The sequence below is a fragment of the Rhinatrema bivittatum genome, chromosome 5, assembly GCF_901001135.1.
Source record: "Rhinatrema bivittatum chromosome 5, aRhiBiv1.1, whole genome shotgun sequence".
NCBI lineage: Eukaryota > Metazoa > Chordata > Amphibia > Gymnophiona > Rhinatrematidae > Rhinatrema > Rhinatrema bivittatum.
Window position 1 is genome coordinate 219,231,517 of NC_042619.1, and position 22,886 is coordinate 219,254,402.

Below are 22,886 nucleotides of genomic sequence, written 5' to 3' on the forward strand. Positions count from 1 at the left end.
TGAAACATAACAAAAATGGTTGAATTGCCGCAGGTTTGAAGCTTATCGGCGTTAAATGTCATCGTTCTTCAAGCTACGGTTGTGCTATTACCTTACCGCTCATAGGTTTCACATTTTTATTAACAAGGCCAGTCTATGTTGTGTAGCTGTCATTTTATAAATAATGATCTGCAAAAGGCATGTCCACATATTTGCCATTTTATAGTTTTTGGAATTTTTAGACATATTTATATTCTTGATTCCCAGTTTGGAGAATGTTTATGTATTTTTTTTTGACTAGTAAAAAGGAAACTTTTAAACCAAGGATAGGCAATTCCGATCGTGTTTTCAAGATCTCTACAATGAATATGCATGAGATGTATTTATGTATTTGCATGCAGGGCCCGCGCTAGCTTTTTTGCTGCACTGTGCGGACAGTTACTGTGGGCCCCCCCCCCCCGTTTATTCATTGTCCTGGGCCCAGCTCCCTCTGGTGATACAAACTTTGACACCCCCCCCCCCCCTCACCAAACCCATGGCTGCATCATGAGATGAGAATACAGAAGTGTTGGTATCACAAGTATTGCTACGAGGCCAGCACATGAGTAGGAGCTGCAGGACGAGCTTCCTCTTCTTGTCTAGCCTTCTGCTTCTTCTGCCACAGGTGGGATGGAGCCCACTGGTGGCCGCACGGGCCTCCTGCTTCTACCACTGGTGGGACTGGATCCACCATCGGAACCACAAGGGTCTTCCTGCTCCCAATGCCACGCTTCTGAGTGTGTCCTGTACAGTTGCACGGTTTGCACATCCGGTGGCGCCAGGCTTGCTTGCATACAGTACAAACAGTGCATGCAAATACATCTCATGGATATTCAGTGTGGATATCATGAAATCCTGACTGGCTTGCAGTACTCAAGAACCAGAGTTCCCTACCCCATTTTAAACTATCTGTTAACTGGGCTGGGAGGGGCAGGCAAGGAGTTGCGGTATCTTACCAGGTTAACCTTGCAGTGTTTAGTTAGTTTCTTTGGATTGTCACTTTTTCCAGGAGCACACAAAATAATTTCTCTTGGCGCTATCTTCTTTTGTCACTTCCCTAACTTTAACAAGTTCCAAAGAGTGGATTCTTTTTCTGGGGAAAGGCTTAACCTTTTAGGCCTCGGTGGTGAACTGTAACCCTCTTTTAGGTATGTTACTGTCCCCTTTGATGCGGTTAGTGCTGTAGAAAAAGGCAGGATACAATGTGGGTATTCAAAAAACCTTTACTTTGACTTAGCAGAATTAAAATAAATGTCCAATGAATATGTTATTTGATTCTTCACATCTGTGTTCCTGGTGTGGTTACAAGCTGGACTACTCTCCTTTTTCCTATATGCAAGTTTCTTTTTCACTACTCCCTGGTAGCCACTCACCCCCCTTAATAGTCTGAGGGGGCAAGGGTCCCAACTGGGAAGGGAAACCTATTTAGGGGATCCCCTTTCTCATGAAAACTTACTGTACCTGCAGTCCACCAGAGTCCTAGTTGTCCCAGCTTGTGACCTGCGTTCCCCGGGATGGAGATCTAGTTGGGGTCTCCAATTTGATCTCGAGCTCTTCTCTTCTGGACTCCTTAGTTATTTGACTTCTTAGGGGAAAAGGTTCTTTTTTCTGGATACCAGTAGGGCTTTTTGCAGCCCAGCCACACAGTGAGGAGGGATGGTACAAAAAACCTTCTCAATAAAACTCAACTTTCAAAATCCAAACTACACTGTAGTCCTCTCACTGATGGGGAAGGTAGAAACATGTAGTCACCCTCCTGTCCTGTGGTTATAGGGGTTGCCTCACCAACAGGAACAAGATTAACATGGGCTCAAACAAAACTGGACAAAAACTTCTTGCTAAAGTCCTTTCTACTCACAGGAAGGGATAGCCCCTACCAGGCAAGGGGTGCACTGGAACTGGGCAGTTTCCCAACCAAACAGCGCAGGAGCAAAAACCTGCAACTCTCAACAAAACCAAACTAAACTAACCACATTCACTAAAGCTCTGACACCCCCCCTTTTCTGGACAAAGACTGAGCCATTTCAGGCATCCTCAGAGGGATGTGCTGCAGGAAATGGCCGGTCCCCTTTGCTATTGCCTACCAGGGCAGGGATCTATGGTCATGTAGTGGGAGACCAAGGGATCCCCACATAATGAATTAAGTACTATTGGGAGGTATGCAGAATGAATGGAATGTCTGGCAGGTTGTAGGGTTTGAGGGTCAATGGATGAATTTGGGGAAGGGGTGTGGATGAGGAGTTTTTAACTACGGTGCACTTTGAATGCTTTAAAACATTTTTTACATAACAAAAATGGTTGAATTGCCGCAGGTTTGAAGCTTATCGGCGTTAAATGTCATCGTTCTTCAAGCCACGGTTGTGCTATTACCTTACCGCTCATAGGTTTCACATTTTTATTAACAAGGCCAGTCTATGTTGTGTAGCTGTCATTTTATAAATAATGACCTGCAGAAGGCATTTTTGTTTTTGTTTTGAATCCCACTTGGAGAGCATCTTGGATGCAGTAAGCAGTTTATAAATGTAAATAAAGTGAAGTTTAACCCCAGGTTCGTTCTAGGAATTTTGGTCCAACGTTCTTAATAAGCAGAGTTGCAGCTTGATATTTTGTAAGCCTTGAAAAAAAATCAGGATTGGCTGGGGGTGAAGTGGCAAGTATGCTCTCACCTCATAAGCTGAGTTCAGTACCATGTTAAAGATTTCCCCTGTTTTCTGGTGTCATTTATAAGGAGATATTTCAATAATATCACAGTAGTATTCTTCCTAGATGCATTAAGCATATTGAGAGGTATATCATTTGGTAGGATTTCAGTGTTTTTGCTTTTGTTTGATGCAAATAGAAACCATTGATTTTCTAGTGTGTAGCAGATGGATTCAGGACCAATGGGTATAGTGTACTCCTGATAGCAGTTGGAGGCGGATCAGATTTCAATCTGATGTCAGCTCTAGTACATATACCCCTGCAGGAAGTGCAGCTCTTCAGTATTCTTCGTCTCCATAGCAGTTAGGGACTCTATGCACGCTAGCACAGCGTTAGAGTACATTTTACCAAGGAAATCCAAATTAAGAAGAAATCTTACCTCTAGAGACGAGCCCCACTCTCCTGCGGTGACACCCGTTGGGTCCCTCCCCCAGTCGAGATTCCCGAGGTGATTTCTGCGATCCTTCGGAGGTAAGTCTCGGTCCGGCAGCCAACCCTCGGTGGGGATCTAGCCCCTGACATCGGGTAAGGCTGAGAGGCAGCGGGTGCAACCTCGAGCGTGGGGGTGAAGGATTTTCCCTCTCCCCCCACAGCCGGAGACCGCCTGGAACGAAACCGGGAAGCGCCGGGACAAGGTAAGGTAGAAACCTATTTAAAAGTCCCCAGTCTTCGAAGCTCGAGGAGATGCACAGGTCGCCAGCTGGGACCAGTGCCACTGGGTTGATCTGCCCTAGCAGAGCTAGACCCCGGTCAGATCCGAGGGTCCTCCCACGTGGAGACCCTCCGAGGTGGTTGCCATATTGTCCGCGTGGTCGCCGTCGCCATTTTGGCCCTGTCCGCCATAGTGAGCTGTGCGCACAGATACCTTGTGCGCATAACGTCGCGCGCACAAGCGAAGCACGTAGCCACGCGCTCACTGTGCTGGGCGCATAATTTTGACGTGCACACAACAGCTCGCACATCTCTCTGCACGTGTGCACCAACTACTTGCGCAACTTCGCACACCGGAGCGCACAACTATTTTGTATGCACACAAGCCATGGCACCACCTGAAAATAAGCTCAAAGCTCAGGGCCTTTGCCCAGCATGCCACATTAGAGCTGCACAACATGAGGAGGCCACAGCCCTGTGTATACAGTGCGAAGAGGCCCTAGGGGACCCAACTCATGGCCCTCCCCAGCCAGTACTGGACCCCAGCCTCTCGAGCAGTACGCCGGACCTAGCATCACACAGTGGGACCCCCCCTCAAACAGGGCTCCCCAGGGACACGGCACCCCCTAGTCTAGACCCAGCTTCTATTTCCTGGGTGGAATTCTTCAAAGGTCTGCATACCTTTGTCCACATGCAACCGGGGCCTCCTACAATGCGGTCACAGGCCCCACCAGAGGACCTCCACATGCGAGGACCCTCTATGCCCAGGGAAGTGATTCCACCGCCCAGAAGCCCCACCTTTGGGGACACAGACATCTCAGATGAGGAGTCAGAAGCCCTGGAGGAAGGGGAACTCCCTCTGGGGACAGAACCCCAATGAACCATGAGACGCTTCTTCACCAAGGACGAGCTTCCAGACCTGGTCACACACAGCTTAAAAGAGCTTGCCATCCTGGGCACAAGTGCCTCAGGGGAACCTAAGACGAACCCACTTTTGGAGGGACTTCATCAGACCTCCCACCATTTCCCACTATTACAAGCCGTCCAGCATCTAATTGACCTGGAATGGGATGCCCCAGAAACCACGTTCAAAGGGGGCTGGGCTCTGGCAGCCATGTACCCTCTGGACCCAGCCGCCAAAGATCTCCTGGCATGTCTGAAAGTGGATGCCATGGTCTGCGCGGTCTCGAAGTGCACTACTATCTCGGTGGAGGGAGGAGCAGCACTCAAGGATGCTCAAGATAGACGTCTGGAATCTATCCTCAAACAGTCCTTTGATGTCTCCGCTATGTCTTTATAGATCACGGCCTGCTGTGCCGTGGTGACACGTGCCTGCTTAGTACAGACCAGGAACAACACTCCTGGGGAAGCCCTGGAACCAGCTGTATCATTCCTCATGGATGCTGCTTCAGATCTGGTACGCACAAGCAGCTAGAGGAGTCTCATCCGCCGTGGCGGTCAGAAGACAAATCTGGCTCCAAAACTGGTCAGCCGACGCATCCTCCAAAACGAGACTCACAAGGATGCCTTTCAAGGGAACACTCCTGTTCAGAAGCGAACTAGAGAAACTAGCCAACAAGTGGGGCGAGTCCCCACTGCCGCGGCTGGAGGACAGAATAAGAGAAACCAGCGATCCTTCCCCCGGACCTCCAGGGGCAGAGGATCACAGCCCATATAGAAGCTCATATTAAGCGGCCCGCCCCGCAGGCCAGAGCCAGTCCTTTCGGAACAAGCACAATAAAAGGGGAGCCAGCTCAGGCCCAGGCCCCAGCCACACCCCACAATGAAAATCAGCCGACCTGTCCAAAGGAAGAAGCCATAGGGGGCAGACTGGCCCTATTCTACCAAAGATGGGTCGAGATAACTTCGGACAAGTGGGTCCTATCCATCATTCGAGAGGGATATTTCCTGGATTCCCCACCACCTCCCTCCGGACAAGTTTGTGGAATCTCCCTGTCACGACCCTTCCAAAAGAATGGCAGTAGAAGCTACACTGACCAGATTACTAGCCTTAGAGGCTATAACACCGGTGCCTCCACAACAAATAAATACTGGCCATTATTCCATCTATTTTATCGTTCCCAAGAAGGAAGGAACATTCAGACTTATCTTGGACCTCAAGGCGGTCAACCGTCACCTGAAGATTCCTCGCTTCCTCATGGAAACCCTATACTCGGAAATAAGGGCGATACAAACGGGAGAATTCCTTACCTCCCTGGATCTGTCGGAAGCCTACCTACACATTCCGATCCATCAAGAGCATCAGCGTTTTCTACGCTTCTCGATCCTGGACCATCACTACCGGTTCCGGGCACTACCTTTCGGGTTAGCCACTGCACCCCGGACGTTCACCAAGATCATAGTGGTGGTGGCAGCAACACTGAGGAAGGAAGGAATCTGAGTGCACCCTTATCTAGACGATTGGCTGATCAGAGCGAAATCCCCAGAGGAAAGCCACCAGGCAACCAACAGAGTCAAAACTCTACTGGAGAGCCTCGGGTGGGTGGTCAACACAAACAAGAGCTGCCTGCAGCCTTCCCAATCTCTAGAATACTTGGGAGTCTGGTTTGACACCAAACAAGACAAGGTCATCCTGACACCGACAAGGAGATCAAAACTGATGACCCAGTTACGAACCCTGTTGAGCGAACTTCTCCCCACAGTATGGGATTATCTACAAGTTCTTGGCCTCATGGCATCCACATTGGAAGTAGTCCCATGGGCACGAGCTCACATGAGACCCGAACAACGCTCACTACTATCACGATAGAATCCACTGTCCCAGAACTACACCGTACAGCTTCAGCTCCCGGACAGTGTTCGGGCCCAACTACGATGGTGGCTACAGAAGCCCACCTGAGCCAGGGAACGACACTATCCTCCCCAACCTGGATCCTACTCACCACGGATGCCAGCCTACGAGGATGGGGAGCACGCTGCCAGGAGCTAACCGCCCAAGGGCAATGGAACGAAGAAGAGTCGGGATGGAATATCAATCGCCTAGAAGCCCGGGCAGTCAGACTAGCCTGCCTAAGGTTCGGTCACAGACTCCGAGGCAAAGCGGTCAGAGTAATGTCGGACAACGCCACAATAGTGGCCTACATCAACTGTCAGGGAGGAACCAGAAGCCAACAGGTGTCTCTGGAAATAGACCCCTAATGTCATGGGTGGAAGTGAATCTTCAAGAGATCTCGGCCGTCCACATTGCCGGCAAAGACAATGTCGCAGCGGACTACCTCAGCAGAGAAAGTCTAGATCCAGAAGAATGGAAACTGTCAACCATGTTCATGAAAGCATTTCCAGACCCTTAAGGATTCACTTCCATCAATTGCAGCAAAATCAAATACAGCAATACTGAACATTTTCTATCAAATAAAATATTTATTTAAAAGAACAATTATTTAATTGAACATTCTCTTCTAACTGAATCAGACACTACAAACCAATCACTACAATGTTTTACCTCTTGTTAAACTTGTTTATCTTTCCTTTAACTCTAATCCCAGTTAGAATAACCCCTGTTTTATTGTAACTTTCTCTTCCATGCACTTGTTTATACTCCTGTAATGTATACTCTTATGTTTTAGTTATGTAGTTATAATGTATTGATCACCCCTTGTTTTATGTAAACCGACATGATACGTACTCCCGTGAATGCCGGTATAGAAAAACACAAATAAATAAAATAAAATAAAAACCACAGCATTCCGATTGATAGTAAACCATTGGGGAACACCAACCATGGACCTCCTGGCAAACCGGTCCAACGCCCAGGTACCCAGTTTCTTCAGCCGCAGGCGGGAACCCCAGTCCCAGGGAATCGATGCCCTGGTACAGACCTAGCCACAGGAGACTCTGTTATATGCCTTCCCGCCGTGGCCCCCTATTGGGCGTGATCATCCACAAGAGAGAACACCACAGGGGGCCAGTACTTTTAGTGGCCCCGGACTGGCCAAGAAATCCGTGGTACGCAGACATGCGAAGACTGCTGGCAGGGAACCCCCAGCCGCTACCTCCACACAGAGACCTGCTCCAACAGGGACCGATCCTCCATGAGGATCCAGCTCGATTCTCTCTTACGGTCTGGCTATTGAGAGGGCTCGCCTAAGGAGGAGAGGATACTCGGGGGCAGTAATTGACACCCTACTCCGAGCACGCAAGTTCTCCACATCCCTAACATACATAAGGATTTGGAGAGTATTCGAATCCTGGTGCGAGGACCACGACATCATACCACGCTCAGTCAAAATTCCTGCGATTTTGGAATTCCTACAGAACGGGCTACAGAAGTTCAACTCCATCAAGGTACAGGTGGCTGCCTTGTCATGCTATGGAACCAAGAGCAAGAGCGACAACATAGCCTCTCACCCGAATGTCTCCCACTTCCTGAAAGGAGTCAAGCAAATTCGACCACCCCTAAAGTGGCCGGTGCCTCTTTGGAACCTTAACCTGGTCCTAGATTTCCTGGCAGGAATCTCCTTCAGACCTCTCCGCGGCCTGTCTCTCCGACTATTAACATTGAAGACAGCCTTCCTGCTGGCAGTCTGTTCAGCCTGTCTTATATCCGAGCTACAAGCACTGTCCTGCCGAGAGCCGTTCCTCAGGCTCACCCCAGGAACCATCCAGTTACGCACAGTTCCATCGTTCCTCCGCAAAGTGGTGTCTCAATTCCATCTCAACCAAACCATCTCGCTACCATTGCCAGATGAGCATAAGAATTCGGAAGAGGCTCGAAGTCTACGCCATCTCAACGTCGGCAGACTCCTAGCCCGATACCTGGAAAGGTCAGAATCCGTACAAAAGACGGACCATCTATTCGTCCTTCACAGCGGGAAGAAGCAGAGGGAAGCGGCCTCGCGAGCAACCATAGCCCGCTGGATCAAAGAAGTCATCAAGGCGGCTTACATGGAAGCAGGCAAGCCATCGCCTTTACAAGTCAAGGCCCATTCTACTAGAGCCCAGGCAGTGTCCTGGGCAGAAACCAAGATGCTGTCACCTGCCAAGATCTGCAGGGCGGCAACATGGTCCTCCATCCACACGTTCTCTAGGTTTTACCGCCTGAATGTTCAGGTTCGGGAGGACACTGCATTTGCAAGGACAGTACTAAGTGGGTCACGGGCAGCCTCCCACCAGTTTCGGAAGTAGCTTTTATACATCCCATTGGTCCTGAGTCCATCTGCTACATGCTAAGAAATGGAGAAATTACTTACCTGATAATTTCGTTTTCCTTAGTGTAGACAGATGCACTCAGCATCCCACCCACGGCTGCCGTAACTCAAGGAATTCTCGGAGGACATCCCCGGGAGCGAGTGATTCAAAGGTAAGCCATGCTTTCCTTCATGTAGGACACCCATCCTACTGGGTGTCGACGTTTCTCGGTTGAGGGCTCTGGGGGTCTCTAGCTATAGCCAATTCAACCAGTTCAAATTAATCAAGTTAACCAAGTTATAAAGTTAATCAAGTTATTCAAATTATTCAGTCATACATATATCCACAATGCTTTTCGAGGAGAATATTGAAGAGCTGTACTTCCTGCAGGGGTATATGTACTAGGGCTGACGTCAGATTGAAATGTGATCTGTCTCCAACTGCTATTAGGAGTACACTATACCCATTGGTCCTGAGTCCATCTGTCTACACTAAGGAAAACGAAATTATCAGGTAAGTAATTTCTCCAATTTTTTCTTTTAAAGTGATGTTCAAATGAATACTTGATGCTGCTAGCCATCACAATGGTCTATTTGCTGTTCATTTGGTCAGGGTTTTGTGCCTTGGCATATTTGAAATCCTTTATTACAGGTCAAGTAAACAGATTGGAAACATTTCATCTCTGTACACCACATCGTACATTTTTTTGCTATAATGGCAAAAGCTTTGGCAAGTCTGTACCTGGGAATTGGGATCTGTCGGATTCTTGTCATCTGGACTGGCCACTGTCAGAGACAGGATGCTGGGCTCGATGGACCTTACTGTGACTTAGCATGACACTTCTTATGTTTTTATATTATTGTAGTGTAAATAAAATAACTGAAGTCTTTATACTTTTCAGTCATAAAAAATCTAGAGCTATTCTCAAGAAAGAAAAACGAAGGAAAAAGAGACAAGAGTTGGCTAGACTGAGAGATGCAGGTACATTCTGTGATAAGATATTTTGGGGTTTATTTTCAAAGCTATTTACATGCATAAGAGACGGGTTTATGCATGTCCTTGGCTTGTTATAAATATTCATATGGATTGTGTATATAAAAGTATGCATGTTTTTCAATTGTGTTTATAATTTTATGTGGACAAAAATATCCATTCTGAGGGGAAGAGTTGGAATTTACCTGCATACTTTTGAGTGAAAAAAATAAGTGTAAATTAACCCACTCAAGTTATGCCCAGTAAAGAGCAGGTATAACTTTGGGCAGGTTATATAATTTTCAAAGAGAACCTATGCACATTGTTTGCTTTGAAAATTGGCGCAATTTATGTGCTTTGTCAACGTGTTAGTCTTGTCGGTTGTTATTAAATTATGCTCCCTATATTTTGAAGAAATTCTGTTACAGAATCACCAGAAAAAGAGCCAGCCCTGTAGCTCAGGCGGAAGTGCCTTGAGCTGTGGCATGGAAGATCCCGGTTCAGATTTCTCATCTGTTGGGGTCAGTTAGGTCTGGGCACACCATGGAAGTGTGCTAAGGTCTAGGGAAGGATGAAAGGCAACTGCTACGCTTGGGCCAATGCAGTCTCCATTGGAACCTTCTGGAAATGCTGCCTGAGAAGGGAAGGGCTTAGGGGGAAAAATGTAACAGAGAATACATTTTATATGGTGTGTATAATATTTGAGCAGTAAGCTCTAATTTTGTTTTTGATGGTAGAGTTCTATTCCTTTAGTGCATGGGAAGCAGGTGGCAAAAAGCTTAGTAACTTCAGCTAGCTGAGAAAAGCAGTTGTAATATGAATTTCCTAGCGTGTAGACAAATGGACTCAGGACCAATGGGTTTATGCTCCCCTGCCAGCAGATGGAGACTGAGCAAGCTGATGTCACCAGCCTGCTTGTATTCTCCGTCTCCAGCAGATGGTGGACTTGCATCTCCCTATGGGGATTGCTTTGAGCTTTTTGAAAGGAGAAATTTGAAATTCTAAATTAAGGCAAAGAAAGCCCCGCTCTTCTGTGGTAATACCTATAGGTCCCTCCCCCAGTTAAGAATTCCTGAGGCGATTTCTGTGTTTCCTCAGAAGAGTGCCTTGGTCTGGTAGCTGGGTTTCATGGTGAGGACTTAGCTGCTAGTTCAGCTGAAAGGTAGCGGGTGCAGGAAGCCGAGCGCGGTAGATGCCCTCTCCCCCTGCAGCCGGAGACTGTCTCTGTACTGAGCCGGTAAAATGGATTGGTCACGGCCTTGACTGGGGGGAACGCCCAGATCTTGGTTGTCCCTTGACTGGCTTCTCTGCTGGCGAGGGCAGTTCTGTGGGACCAGCTCCAGTTCCTTCTGGGCTTGGTCTGGACCCAGCTGCTTTTTCTTGTGTGGAATATTTTCAAGGCTTACAAGCCTTTCTTCAGGCGCAGTCCTCTGCTTCCCCCATTACTGTCTGGTTGGACCCTCAGCTGGTGGCTCCTTCCTCTTCCAATCCTATGCTTATGCGCCAGGGCTCTGCTCCCTGTGGGTGTTCCCGACAGGAATCCAGATGGCACTGATGATGAGCTTGATCCTGATTTCCTGGAAGATGGGGAAATTCCTCCAGGGCTGGAACCGTATTGAACCATATTGAGGTTCTTTCATAGAGACGAACTGCCAGCCCTGATTTCCCAGACCTTGAAACAGCCTGGTTCGGATGCTATGTCAGCTGAGGAAGAATCCCATTTTGGTTTCCTTACATAAAGCCTTTTGTTTTTTCCCACTGATGGATGCCATCCAGGAATTGATTGATATAACGCCCCAGGAGTGCTGGAATGCTGAAGAGTCCTACTGAAACATTGTACCACCTGGGCCTCCAGGCGATTGGCTGGCATGCTTGCAGTTCAGCTACAGGCAGCAGAATCAAGTGGTTTTCATGATGTCTGACAATGAGACGATGGTGGCCTATATCAATCGCCAGAGAGGAACCAGGAGCCAGCAGGTGTCACAGGAAATAGACCAGCTGATGGAATGGGCAGAAGGGCATCTGCAGATGATCTTGGCCTCTCACATTGCAGGAAGAGACAATGTAAGAGTGGACTTTCTCAGCAGAGAAAGTCTGGACCCAGGAGAGTGGATGTTGTCAGCCGAGGTGTTTCAACTGATTGTGGATCGCTGGGCCTTCAGTTCCTAGACTTGCTGGTGACTTCTCGAAATGCAAAGGTTCCTCGCTTCTACAGTTGCAGGAGAGATCCGTGGTCCCTGGGAATAGACAAGTCTGGCCAGAAGACAGATTGTTTTATGCCTTTCTTCCGTGGCCCTTGCTGGACAGGATAATTCACAAGATCAAAGGCCACAGGGGCTACTACACCTGGTGGTGCCGGACTGGCTCAGGCATCTGTGGTATGTGGATTTGCGAGGACTCCCGGTGGAGGCCCCTCTTTGTCTTCCACCGCACTTGAATCTGCTTCAGCAGGGACTGGTTCTTCACGAGGATCTGACTTGATTCTGCCTTATGATTTGACCCTTGAGAGGGTTTGCCTGTTAAAGCAGGTGATTGCCACTTTACTCCGCGCTCGCAAGTTCTCCACTTCCTTGGCTTATGTGCGGGTTTGGAGAGTTTTTGATGCCTGATGTGAGGAGCGGGGTGTTCTTTCTTGTTCAGTTAAGATCCCTCTCATTCTGGATTTTTTGCAGGATGGATTGAATAAAGGCTTGGCCCTTAATTCCTTGAAGGTGCAGGCTGCGGCTCTTGCCTGTTTTAGAGGCCTAGTGAATGGTGTTTACTTGTCGCCTCATCCTGATGTGGCCCGTTTTTAGAAGGGATTGAAGCACCTTTTGAGATTACCAGTTCCATTGTGGAGTCTTAATTTGGTGCTGGTCTTTTTGGTGGGCCCTACGCTCCGACCACTTTGTACCTTTCCTTATGGTTGTTGACTTTGAAGACTGTGTTCCTGGTGGCTATATGTTCTGCGCATCGAATTTCTGAGCTGCAGGCCTTGTCTTGCCAGGAGCTGTTTCTTCGGGTGACTCCGGGAGCATTACAGCTGCTACTGTTCCATCTTTCTTGCCCAAGTTAGTCTCGGACTTTAATTTGAATCAGTCCCTCTCCTTGCCATCCCTGGATAAGGTCAGGGATGCGGCAGAGTTTTGCCTTTTGCGCTCCTTGGATGTTAAGTGTCTTGTCGTGTGGTATCTGAAGGTCTTGAGTCTTTTCGAAAGGCGAATCGCCTGTTTGTTCTCCTTGGCGGGAGTAAGCAGGGCACTCCGGCTTCGCGTGCTACCATAGCTTTTTTGATTCAAGGAGATGGTCAGGGCCGCGTGTATGTGGATGCTGGAAAGCCGTTGCCTACTCAGTCCACTAGTGCTCAGACAATGTCATGGGTGGAGGTTAGTCTGTCGTCTCCTGTTGATATCTGCCGAGCTGGACGTGGTCGTCTTTAAACACTTTTTCCAGGTTTTATCGTCTGGATGTGCAGGCCCAGGAGGACACAGCCTTTGCACGTGCAGTATTGACTGGACCGCGGGCAGCCTCCTGCCGTGATGGGGAGTAGCTTTGGTACATCCCACTGGTCCTGAGTCAATCTGTCTACATGCTAGGAAATGGAGACATTACTTACCTGATAATTTTGTTTTCCTTTGTGTAGACAGATGGACTCAGCTTCCCCCAGCTGCTACATGAGTGTGTCAATAGTCCTCCTGTGGGGCTCTGGGTCCCAAGGGATTACTGGTAAGTGTTCATCCAGTTCCTAGTTTGGGGTACCTAGAATCTTGTGAGAGTTCAGTGTTCAGTGTTTATGGTTGGTTGAGTACAGTTCTGGTTATCTGTTTTTAATCAAGTTTTTTGCTAGTCTGTCCACGGTTTTTGACGAGAATACTGGCAGGCTGGGGTCACTGCAAGGTTAGGTCAGCTTGCTCCGTCTCCATCTGCTGGCAGGGGAGCATAACCCATTAGTCCGGAGTCCATCTGTCTACACTAAGGAAAAAGAAATTATCAGGTAAGTAATTTCTCCAGTCTTTCTCCATGGTAACATGCAGTCTGAATTACTTGTTGAAGTTCTATACTGCCATCATTATTTATGAAGTTCAGTAATGGAGCAGTGTCTCTTCATAACTTTCTGTTAACATGTGTAGTGATAGTGCTGAAATTGTCCTGTTCCTCAGAAGTTTTGGAAAATGATGAAGAGGATCCATTACTTGAAGAGAGGGACGCAGAACAGGATGAAGAGAGTCAGTATGAGGCTGAAAGGTCAGTTGCTGCTGGGGGAAGCTCAAGTATCTGAAAAGGGAATATATCACAGACACTCTCAGAGGAAATGCAGCTCAATATTAAGTTGTGGTTTTGTAGACAGTGTAAAAATGCATGAAGGGGACATGGCATCCATTTTTCTGGTCTTCCCCGTGTATGTGTCAGCAGGGGAAGGGGGGGTTACATGTGTGGCGACTTCACTGTGCCATCGTTTCCATGCAGAATTATTACTGCACTTGCACACCGACAGATTGAGCAGCGTAGAGAAGAGGAAGTACAACCCCCACAAGGTGTGCACATGGAACTCCACTTTATACTCAAAGGGAATGCTTCTGTGTAAGCTTATTTTGAAAACAGTAAGCTATTTGTGTAATGAGCTCTGTTATAGTATGTCCCCTGATAGGATGAACTGGATTCTTTCTAATGTGTTTAGAGGGAGCAACAACACTGCAGTACTGAATTATTTCCATTATAATGGCTATTCTGGGGTAGAATAGAATATTTTAATGAAAATATTACTTGTTTTGCCTTAGTAAATCCATTTAATTACAGATTTGTAAAAATTTAGAAAAGTTCCAGGAAATGAGACTTAAGGACCTTAATATGTATATCCTAGAGGAGGGGAGAAGATGTGCTACAGATATTCAGATTCCTCATAGGTATCAATAAATGCACAAGAAACAAATCCTTCTTTAGAGGAGAAAATGCTCTAGAACAGGAATGGCCAACTCTGGTCCTCAAGAGCCACAAACAGGTCTGGTTTTCAGGATACCCACAACGAATATGCATGAGAGACAGTGCATTGCAAATCTGTCTTGTGTGTTTCATTATGGGCCTCCTGAAAACAAGGGCTGTTTTTGACTTTTGAGGACTGGAGATGGCCAACCCTGCTCTATAACAAGAGGTCACAGTATAAGGCTCCAAGGGGATCAACATCAGGAAATAATTCTTCATGGACAGGGTGGGGGAAATGGAAGCAGTGTCAGAATTCAAGAAAGCCTGAGAATAAGCACTGAGGATTGCTGGTAATGAAGAAGTGAGGGGAAAGCTGGGGGCAATGACACTGCAGCAAGCAATCTGTTGGGCAGACTATCTGGATCTTGAGGTCCTTATCTGCCATTATGTTCTGGGGGCCCGATATTCAGGGCCACTTAGCCAGTTAAGCTAAGTGGTGCTGTTTGAATATTCGGGCACAGCCAGTGGCTGCCCCTTATCTGGCTAACTTTTTATCTGGTTAAAAAAACAGGCTAAGTGAAGGGCAGGATGGGGCGTTCTGGGGCAGAGCCACTTGTCCTCCTGACTTAGCTGCATAAATGCCAATATTCATTGTTAACTGGATAAGTGTAGGCCAGCTATTTGGGTGTTCTATAGTTATCTGGTCAACCGCGCCACTGAATATCTCAGCCAAGTTAGCCAGATAAGTGCATCCAGCTAACTTGTTCAGTCAGACAGCTGCTGAACTATCAGTCCCTGTGTTTTTATGAACATAATTTACAATTCCATCCTAATCAAAATAAGATAGAAGAGATATGTATCTTTATACTTTACTTAACTTCAGCAAGCATCTTCTCATTACATATTTCAGGCACTTGTTAAGGTTGGGGCCAGTTTTTCTCTATTACAACGAAGAATTTTTAGTATAACTTGGAGCTTTCTTTGAGAGGGTTTCACGATTCAAGGCATTAAGAGTTCTGCACCTTTGTAATTCAACTTAATTTTGTTCTTTTTGAAAGTGATAATTTCAGAATATCAAAGCAATGTATTCTACTTGAGATCTTTAATGCATCATTCAATATTTCTTCACATATAATAGTCCTGGGGAACTTTGCATTACTGCGGAGCGCAGAATTTGCACAGAATTCCCCCCCTGCGCAGAATTGCCATTTTCTTTGCAGAATTTGGCAATTCTGCGCAGAAAATGGCAGATGAGACCCGAGCGTGCAAAGATGAAGACCCCGGCCTGCCGGGGGACGCTCGCAGCGAAGATGAAGGGCCCTGGTGCTCAGTTTGCGGTGAAAATGAAGGCCCCCGGTGCCGTGGGACGTGTGCCGTTCGCGGCGAAAATGAAGGCCTCCGCTGCCGTGGGACGTGTGCCGTTCGCGGCGAAAATGAAGGCCTCCGCTGCCGTGGGACGTGTGCTGTTCGCGGCGAAAATGAAGGCCCCCGGTGCCGCGGGACGTGTGCCATTCACGTCGAAAATGAAGGCCCCCGGTGTTGCGGGACGTGTGCCGTTCGCCATGAAAATGAAGGCCCTTGTGAGCTGCGAACAGAGTGTGCTCCGCTTGTGGCGAAGATGAAGGTCCCAGTGAGAGTGAATGTGTGTGTGAGAGAGCAGGGAGAGGGGTGTGAGAGAGCAGGGGGGCGAGCAGGAGGGTGTGAGAGAGCAGGGGGGCGGTGTGAGAGAGCAGGGGGGTGAGCAGGAGGGGGTGAGAGAGCAGGGGGGGCGAGTAGGAGGGGGTGAGAGAGAGCATGGGAGGTGAGGGGGGGATGCTTGAGTGTGGGTGCCAGAGAGAGGGAGCTTATATGAGGAGATTGTGAAGGAGCGTGCATGTGTGTGAGAGATTGGGAGCTCATGTGTATGAAAAAGGTATCGTGTGTATGTGAGGGTGTTAGCCTGTGTGAAGGAATTGTGTATGTGTGAGACAGAGCCTGTGTGAAGGGGTGCATGAGAGAGAGACATAGATGGCCTTTGCGAGATGTATGTATGTGAGAGAGAGAGAGGGAGCTTGTATGGGTGTGTATGCAAGAGAGAAGGACCCTGTATGAGGGGATGTGTGTGTGCGAGAGAGTGAGGGAGCCTGTATGGGGATGTGTGTATGTGTACTAGAGAGAGGGAGCATGTGTGTGAGAAAGGGAGGGACAGAGGGAGCCTGTGTGAGGGACAGTACTGCGGATGGGGTCAAACTCTGGGACTGGCAATAGAGTGGAAGGGGTTGAGCCTAGAGGTGGAGGGGAGCGATACTGGCAGGTGGAGGAGTTGGAGTCTGAGAGGGCAAAGTGGCCAGGGGAGTAGGGAGAGCGAGTGGAAGGGACACTCTTACAGTGAATTTCTAGGGAAATTCTGCTTAAAATATTTATAATTCTGTATTAATTTCTGTATTAATTTAAAATGTAATTACTTAAAGACTCAGACAACAAAGAAGCAGAACACCTCTCTAATATAATTCAAAACTAACAAAGAGAGGGAAAAGGATCAAAGTCCAATCAATAACATCAATAACATCAAACCCAAATAATGGCAAATGACAATATCATAAAAAATGTTTGCTTTGGAATTTCAATCTGCAGCCTCTCGCCTCGCAATGGGCCGCAAGGCTTCAATCAGCTTACAAAGCAGAATATAATATTCAATCATCTATTGTCATTTTGCTCATCCCAGTTTCTAACTTTATTTAAACATATTATTTTCTTGCCCAATTAAAGTGCTCTTTAATCTAGATTTCATGACGCATTGGCTAAGTATTCCTCTTTCCAACATTTGTGGTTGAAATTTTAATACGTAGTGAGAAGTATAAGATTTCTGATTTATATGGATATACCTTTTTTAGGGTGATTTGAAATAAAATTATTGGGCAAGAAAATAATATGTTTAAATAAAGTTAGAAACTGGGATGAGCAAAATGACAATAGATGATTGAATATTATATTCTGCTTTGTAAGCTGATTGAAGCTTGCGGCCCATTGCGAGGTGAGAGGCTGCAGATTGAAATTCCAAAGCAAACATTTTTTATGATATTGTCATTTGCCATTATTTGGGTTTGATGTTATTGATTGGACTTTGATCCTTTTCCCTCTCTTTGTTAGTTTTGAATTACTTAAAGACTGTCATGTAAATTGTGTTATTTTGACCAATATAAAGTTTGCAGAATTTTAACTTTTTTTGCGCAGAATTCCCCCAGGAGTAATATTAAGAGTACGCTGAAATAGAGAAATGCTACTGGGATGCAGCCTTAACTTGTGCCTCATTATGCAACTCAGTTCCAAACATACAGTTTCCCTAAGTACAGTTTTGCTGTATTGAATAACCAACAGGCTTTGTATTACTTATGAGGTAGGTGAATTGGGCCATCAGGTCAAACCAATGTAGATCGTGCATGCTGTAAATGGACAATCCTTTTTCCCTGTACGTTCCTGGATCAGTCTAGATGCCTGGGTTTATGCATCCCTGCCAGCAGATGGAGACAGAGAAAAACTTGACTGACACTGCTTCATAAACCCTAGTGCCACCTGCAGTTCCTCAGTATTTTCTCTGTCTCTAGCAGATGGCACAGGGTGCTGAACCTGCAGTTCTGCTGTTTTTGTTTCTTTCACGAGTTTTCTTTTGAGCCTTACTCCCAGGGGTTTTTTTCTCAGTAGGATTCCTTGTGGGTCCTATCCCGTCCGGTAGAGGCAGATGGGCCGGGGGTTGTTACCTCTTTGTGAGCCCGTCTGTGCGCCCGGGGGGGGGGGGCGGGTGTACATCTGGTTGTCCAGGTTCCTCCCCTCATGAGGCGGCTGCAGGCTCCCTGGAGATTTTTTGGTTCCCCTGTTCCTGAGGCTACCTGTTCTTCTTTTTTTAATACAGGTTTTTAGGTCTCAGTGCACTGTTGGAGTAAAGTTTGTTAAAAAAAAAAAAAAAAAAAAGGCTGATTCAAGCAGATGGCAGCACAGCTCTGTGGGCAACTTTCCCCCTGGTTTCCGGTAAGATCAGCTCCGTGGCGAGGGGGGATCTTTATTTTGGGGGTCTTTCCTTCAGTGTTTTACCTTGTGCGGCAATTCTTTCTTTCCCTCCCCCAGCATGACCAGAGGTACCGAGTGCCGAGCCTCTGGCTCAGCGCGCTTGCGTCTTAACAGGGCCGGCCTCTGTGCCCCTTGCTTGGAGGGCGGGGGGGGCTCCTCCGCTCGCAAAGCAACGTTGATGTTTGGGCGATTCGGTGGCTAATTTAGACCGCGGCTCTGTCCGGGGTGCTGTTTCTTCCTCCGAGGGCGTGGGAACGGTGGCCATTTTGGATATTTCGGTGGCTGTTCCCGTGCTATCGGGGGGAGTGGGGGAGGGTTCGCCACATTTGTCCCCAGCTCGTTCCGACTTTGGGGCCGGTCAGCAGGGCTGGAGGGGGAGGAAATGGCACGTCTGCCTAGTGCTGTCGCTGGCTCTGAGGGGGCTGGGGCAGTAAGAATGTTCTCCCCAGAGTTTGTTTTGTTACTACATGAGGCCTTTTTGGCCAGTAAACAGCCTGACCGGGGAGTCACTCGTCATAGTTCTGAGCAGGCACTGGCTGGGGGAAGTTCACTCTCTGGCTCCGGGCCAGCACTGGGTGTCAGGCCCTCGATGCCTCCGACTCAGAGGTTTCAGCACCGTCTTTGACAGGCCGGTCTATCAGGGGGGCCATGAAGACTCTGCTGATGCTTCTTGGGATTCTGGTGAGGAGCCTGATCCAGGGGTATCGGCAGGTCTGGATGTTCTGGCGACCGGTGATACCTTGCTGGGAGATGATCCAGGGGTCCCTAGTCTCGGGTCAGAGGATACACAGGAGGTCCGCCTGTTCCAAATGGAGGAACTGGATGTGTTGCTATATTTAGCCTTTCAAGTGTTGAGTGTTAAGATGCCCCAAAATGACCCGGATTTAGGGGGCGGATCCTGTCCTGGATGGGGTGAGAGGTCCCCTGGTTTCCTTCCTGTACCATAAGTTGGTTAGGAAGTTGGTGGAAGTGGAGTGAGGGACGCCTGATGCTTCCCTGAAGGTGGGTAGGACCCTGGGGAAGCACTATCCTCTTCCAGAGGCAGACTGGAGTGTTTTGTCCTTCCTAGGGTTGATGCAGCGGTGTCCGCTGTTACTAAAAGGACCACTATTCCCGTCGTGGGTTCTGCGGCGTTGAAAGATATACAAGACCGCAATTGGAGGAACACCTCAAGCAGATTTTTGAGGTCTCCGCATTGGGATTATGTGCGGTGATTTGTTCAAGCTTCATGCAGTGGGCTTGTCTCCGTTGGGTGCAGCAGCTGCAGGACCTCCTTCCAAAGTCAGGAGAACAAGAGGACAGCGCTGAGCGAATAGAGGCGGCTATTGCATTTGGGGCAGATGCTCTCTATGATTTGGTGCATTCATCCTCTAGAGCTATGGCTTCGGCGGTCGCGACCAAAGATTCCTCTGGTTGCGTAACTGGTCAGCGGATGACTCCTCCAAAATGCAGTTAGGCTCTTTGTCTTTCAAGGGTCGTCTGTTTGGGGAAGACCTCGAGCAGATGATTCAGTCGCTCAGGGAGAATAAGCCGCTACTATTACCCGAGGATAAGCCTAAGGCAAAAAGGTTTTTCAGACTCGTTCTCGATTCAGTTCCGATAGGAGATCCAGGCCATCCCGGGCTGCCCCTGGCTCTCAGAGGTCGTTCTCCCCTAGGGGACATTCTTGGTGCAAGTCCTTTTGGGGGGGGGGGGGCCCATAGGCCGTTTCAGGGAGCTGCAGGAGGATCTGCGGCCAGTGGCAAGTCTTCACAATGAGGCGAGGCCGGCCCACTCCGTCATCCCTATTATAGGAGGTTGCTTGACTCTGTTTTATGATGAGTGGGCCAGGATCACGCAGGACCAGTGGGTTCTCTGTATAATAAGAGCTGGCTATGTGTTAGAATTTGCTCGGCTCGTTCACAATCTTTTTCTAATTTCCCCTTGCAGGCCGGTGAGCAAAAAGGTGGCGGTGCAAGAGACCTTAGTGCCTCCAGGACTTGGGGGTGTTCATTCCGGTTTCCTGATGGAGCCTCAAAGGAGACGCTATTCCATCTATTTTGTGATCCCAAAGAAGGAGGGCACGTCTCAGCCTATCCTCGATTTGAAGAAAGTGAATGCCGCTCTCAAAGTACCTCGCTTCCGGTTGGAGACTTTGCGTTCTGTGATAGCAGCGGTTCGCAAAGGGGAGTTCCTGGCCTCCCTGGATCTCACGGAGGCCTATCTGCACATTTTGGTCCACTCGAAGTCGCAGTGTTTTTTTCAATTCATGATCCTGGCCCAACATTTTCAATTTCGGGCCCTTCCTTTTGGTCTGGCCACAGCCCCATGCACCTTCACCAAGGTGGTGGTAACGGCGGCACTTTGGAAGGAAGGTCTCCTGGTACATCCTTATCTAGACGACTAGCTTATCAGAGCAAAGTTGGAAGATCTCTTTCTTCAGTCGATACACAGAGTTTGTGATGTTCTTCAGTCTCTCGGCTGGATTGTGAACGTGGCCAAGAGTCATTTGACTCCGATGCAGTCCCTGGACCCTCCTGGGTGCGAGGTTCGACACACTGATAGACAAAGTGTATCTTTCGGGAGAAAAAGTACTCACTCTTCAGAATCGCATTTGCCGGTTGTTACAGTTGCGAGTTCCCAGAGTGTGTGATTATTTGCAAGTTCTGGGCTCCATGACTTCATCCTTGGAGTTAGTTCCCTGGGCATTTTTCCATATGAGGCCGTTGCAAAGGGTGCTTCTGGCATACTGGAAGCCAATCTTAGAGGAGTTTCACTTGCCGTTGCCTCTAGAAGGGGCGGCCAGGGAGAATCTATCTTGATGGCTTCAGTCTCCCTATCTCTTGCGCTGGATGGACCTTGAGGTCCTGGACTATTCGTTATATTTATTACAATGTTATAATTTATTATATTTATTACAATGTTATAATGTAAAATAGGGCTGTTACTACCCTATTCTTTTAGTTATCTGGAAACCGATGTGATATCTCGATCGAACGTCGGCATATAAAATAAATAAATACATAAATAAATAGTGAAGACTGACGTCAGCCTATCTGGCTGGGGGGCGGTTTGTCAATGCCATTCAGTCCAAGGTATCTGGTCTGCAAAAGAGTCTGCATGGTCTATAAACCGGTTGGAGACCAGGGTGGTTTGACTTGCCTTGAGGGAGCTCTTACCATTAGTCAAAGGTTGTTTGGTTCGGATTCTGTCAGACAATGCAACAGCAGGGCAGGGTGGAACCAAGAGTCAGGTAGTGGCTCGGGAGGCACAAGTCTTGATTCATTGGGCGGAGTCCCATCTAGAGCAGATAGCGGCATCTCACATATCAGGCGTCGAAAATGTCCAAGTGGATTTTCTAAGTCGCACTCTATTAGATCCAGGCGAGTGGGAATTGGCGGAAGCCGCAATGCAGCTGATCCGGAGAAGTTGGGGGCCTGATCCGGAGTTGGGGGTCTCCTCACATGGATTTGATGGTGACTCAATAACACAGCGTTTCGATTCTTCAGTCGAAGGCGGCAGCATGGAGCCAAAGGCGTCGAAGCTTTTGTTCTGCCTTGGCCTCGTAGGGTTCTACTTTGTGTTCCCTCCTTGGCCGCTGATTGGGCAGGGTGATGCGTCGCATAGATAGACATCACGGGGAAGTGATTTTGGTCGCTCCAGAATGGCCATGGCGTCCGTGGTTTGCGGATTTCATCAACATGGAAGTGGATGGCCTGATTCATTTCGGACTTCTAAAGGGCCTTCTTCGTCAGGGCCCCATATTTTCCGATCAGGCCGATCACTATTGTCTAGCGGCTTGGCTTTTGAGAGGCGGAAGTTGAAGCGTAAAGGATATCCGTATTCTGTCATTGCCACCTGTTGCAAGCCAGGAGGCAGTCCGCTAATCTGGGTTATGTTAGAGTCTGGCAAGTGTTTGAGTCCTGGTGTACTGCTTATAGTGTCCATACCCTCCAGTCCTCCATTCCTAATATTTTGCCCTTTCTGCAGGAGGGTTTCACTAAGGGTCTATCTCAAGTTCCCTTAGAGTTCAGGTGGCGGCCTTGGGCTGCCTTCGGGGCAAAGTTGGGGATTCCACTATTTCAGTTCATCCGGATATGGTCAGGTTCCTCAGGGGAAACAAGGAATTTGCGGCCTCCAGTTAGAAGAGTTTGTCCATCCTGGAACTTTAATCTTGTCCTATCGAGGTCTCTGTGCGGCACCGTTCGAGCCTTGACTCTCAGTGGTTTTCCTCGTAGCGGATTTTGGAATTGCAAGCTTTGTCCTGTCGCGGGATTCCTTCCTTCAAATTTCGGACTCGGGAGTCTTGTTAAGGATGGTGCCTTCCTTTTTGCCTAAAGTCATTTCCGTGTTTCATGTGAACAAGTCGGTGGAGCTTGCCGCCTTTCCGGTGGTGGAGGCATCCGTTCCTCTTGTGAGGGAGCTCAAGCGGTTAGATGTTCGAGCTCTTTTGCACTATCTTGAGGTGAGTAATG

The 22,886-nt window shown here is 48.1% G+C and overlaps 1 protein-coding gene across 3 annotated transcripts in view; it reads left to right on the forward strand.

The window, feature by feature from the left end:
* The window catches only part of ZRSR2 (zinc finger CCCH-type, RNA binding motif and serine/arginine rich 2), an 82,800-nt gene that overhangs the window by 463 nt on the left and 59,451 nt on the right, over nucleotides 1–22,886 (forward strand). The window contains exons 2-3 of one of the 3 annotated variants that reach the window (XM_029603229.1): nucleotides 9,419–9,498; nucleotides 13,599–13,713. In XM_029603229.1, the coding sequence (XP_029459089.1) occupies nucleotides 9,419–9,498; nucleotides 13,599–13,713 (195 nt within the window). The remainder of the gene's footprint in view (nucleotides 1–9,418; nucleotides 9,499–13,598; nucleotides 13,714–22,886) is intronic. The other 2 variants (XM_029603231.1, XM_029603230.1) reach the window with 2 other exon arrangements.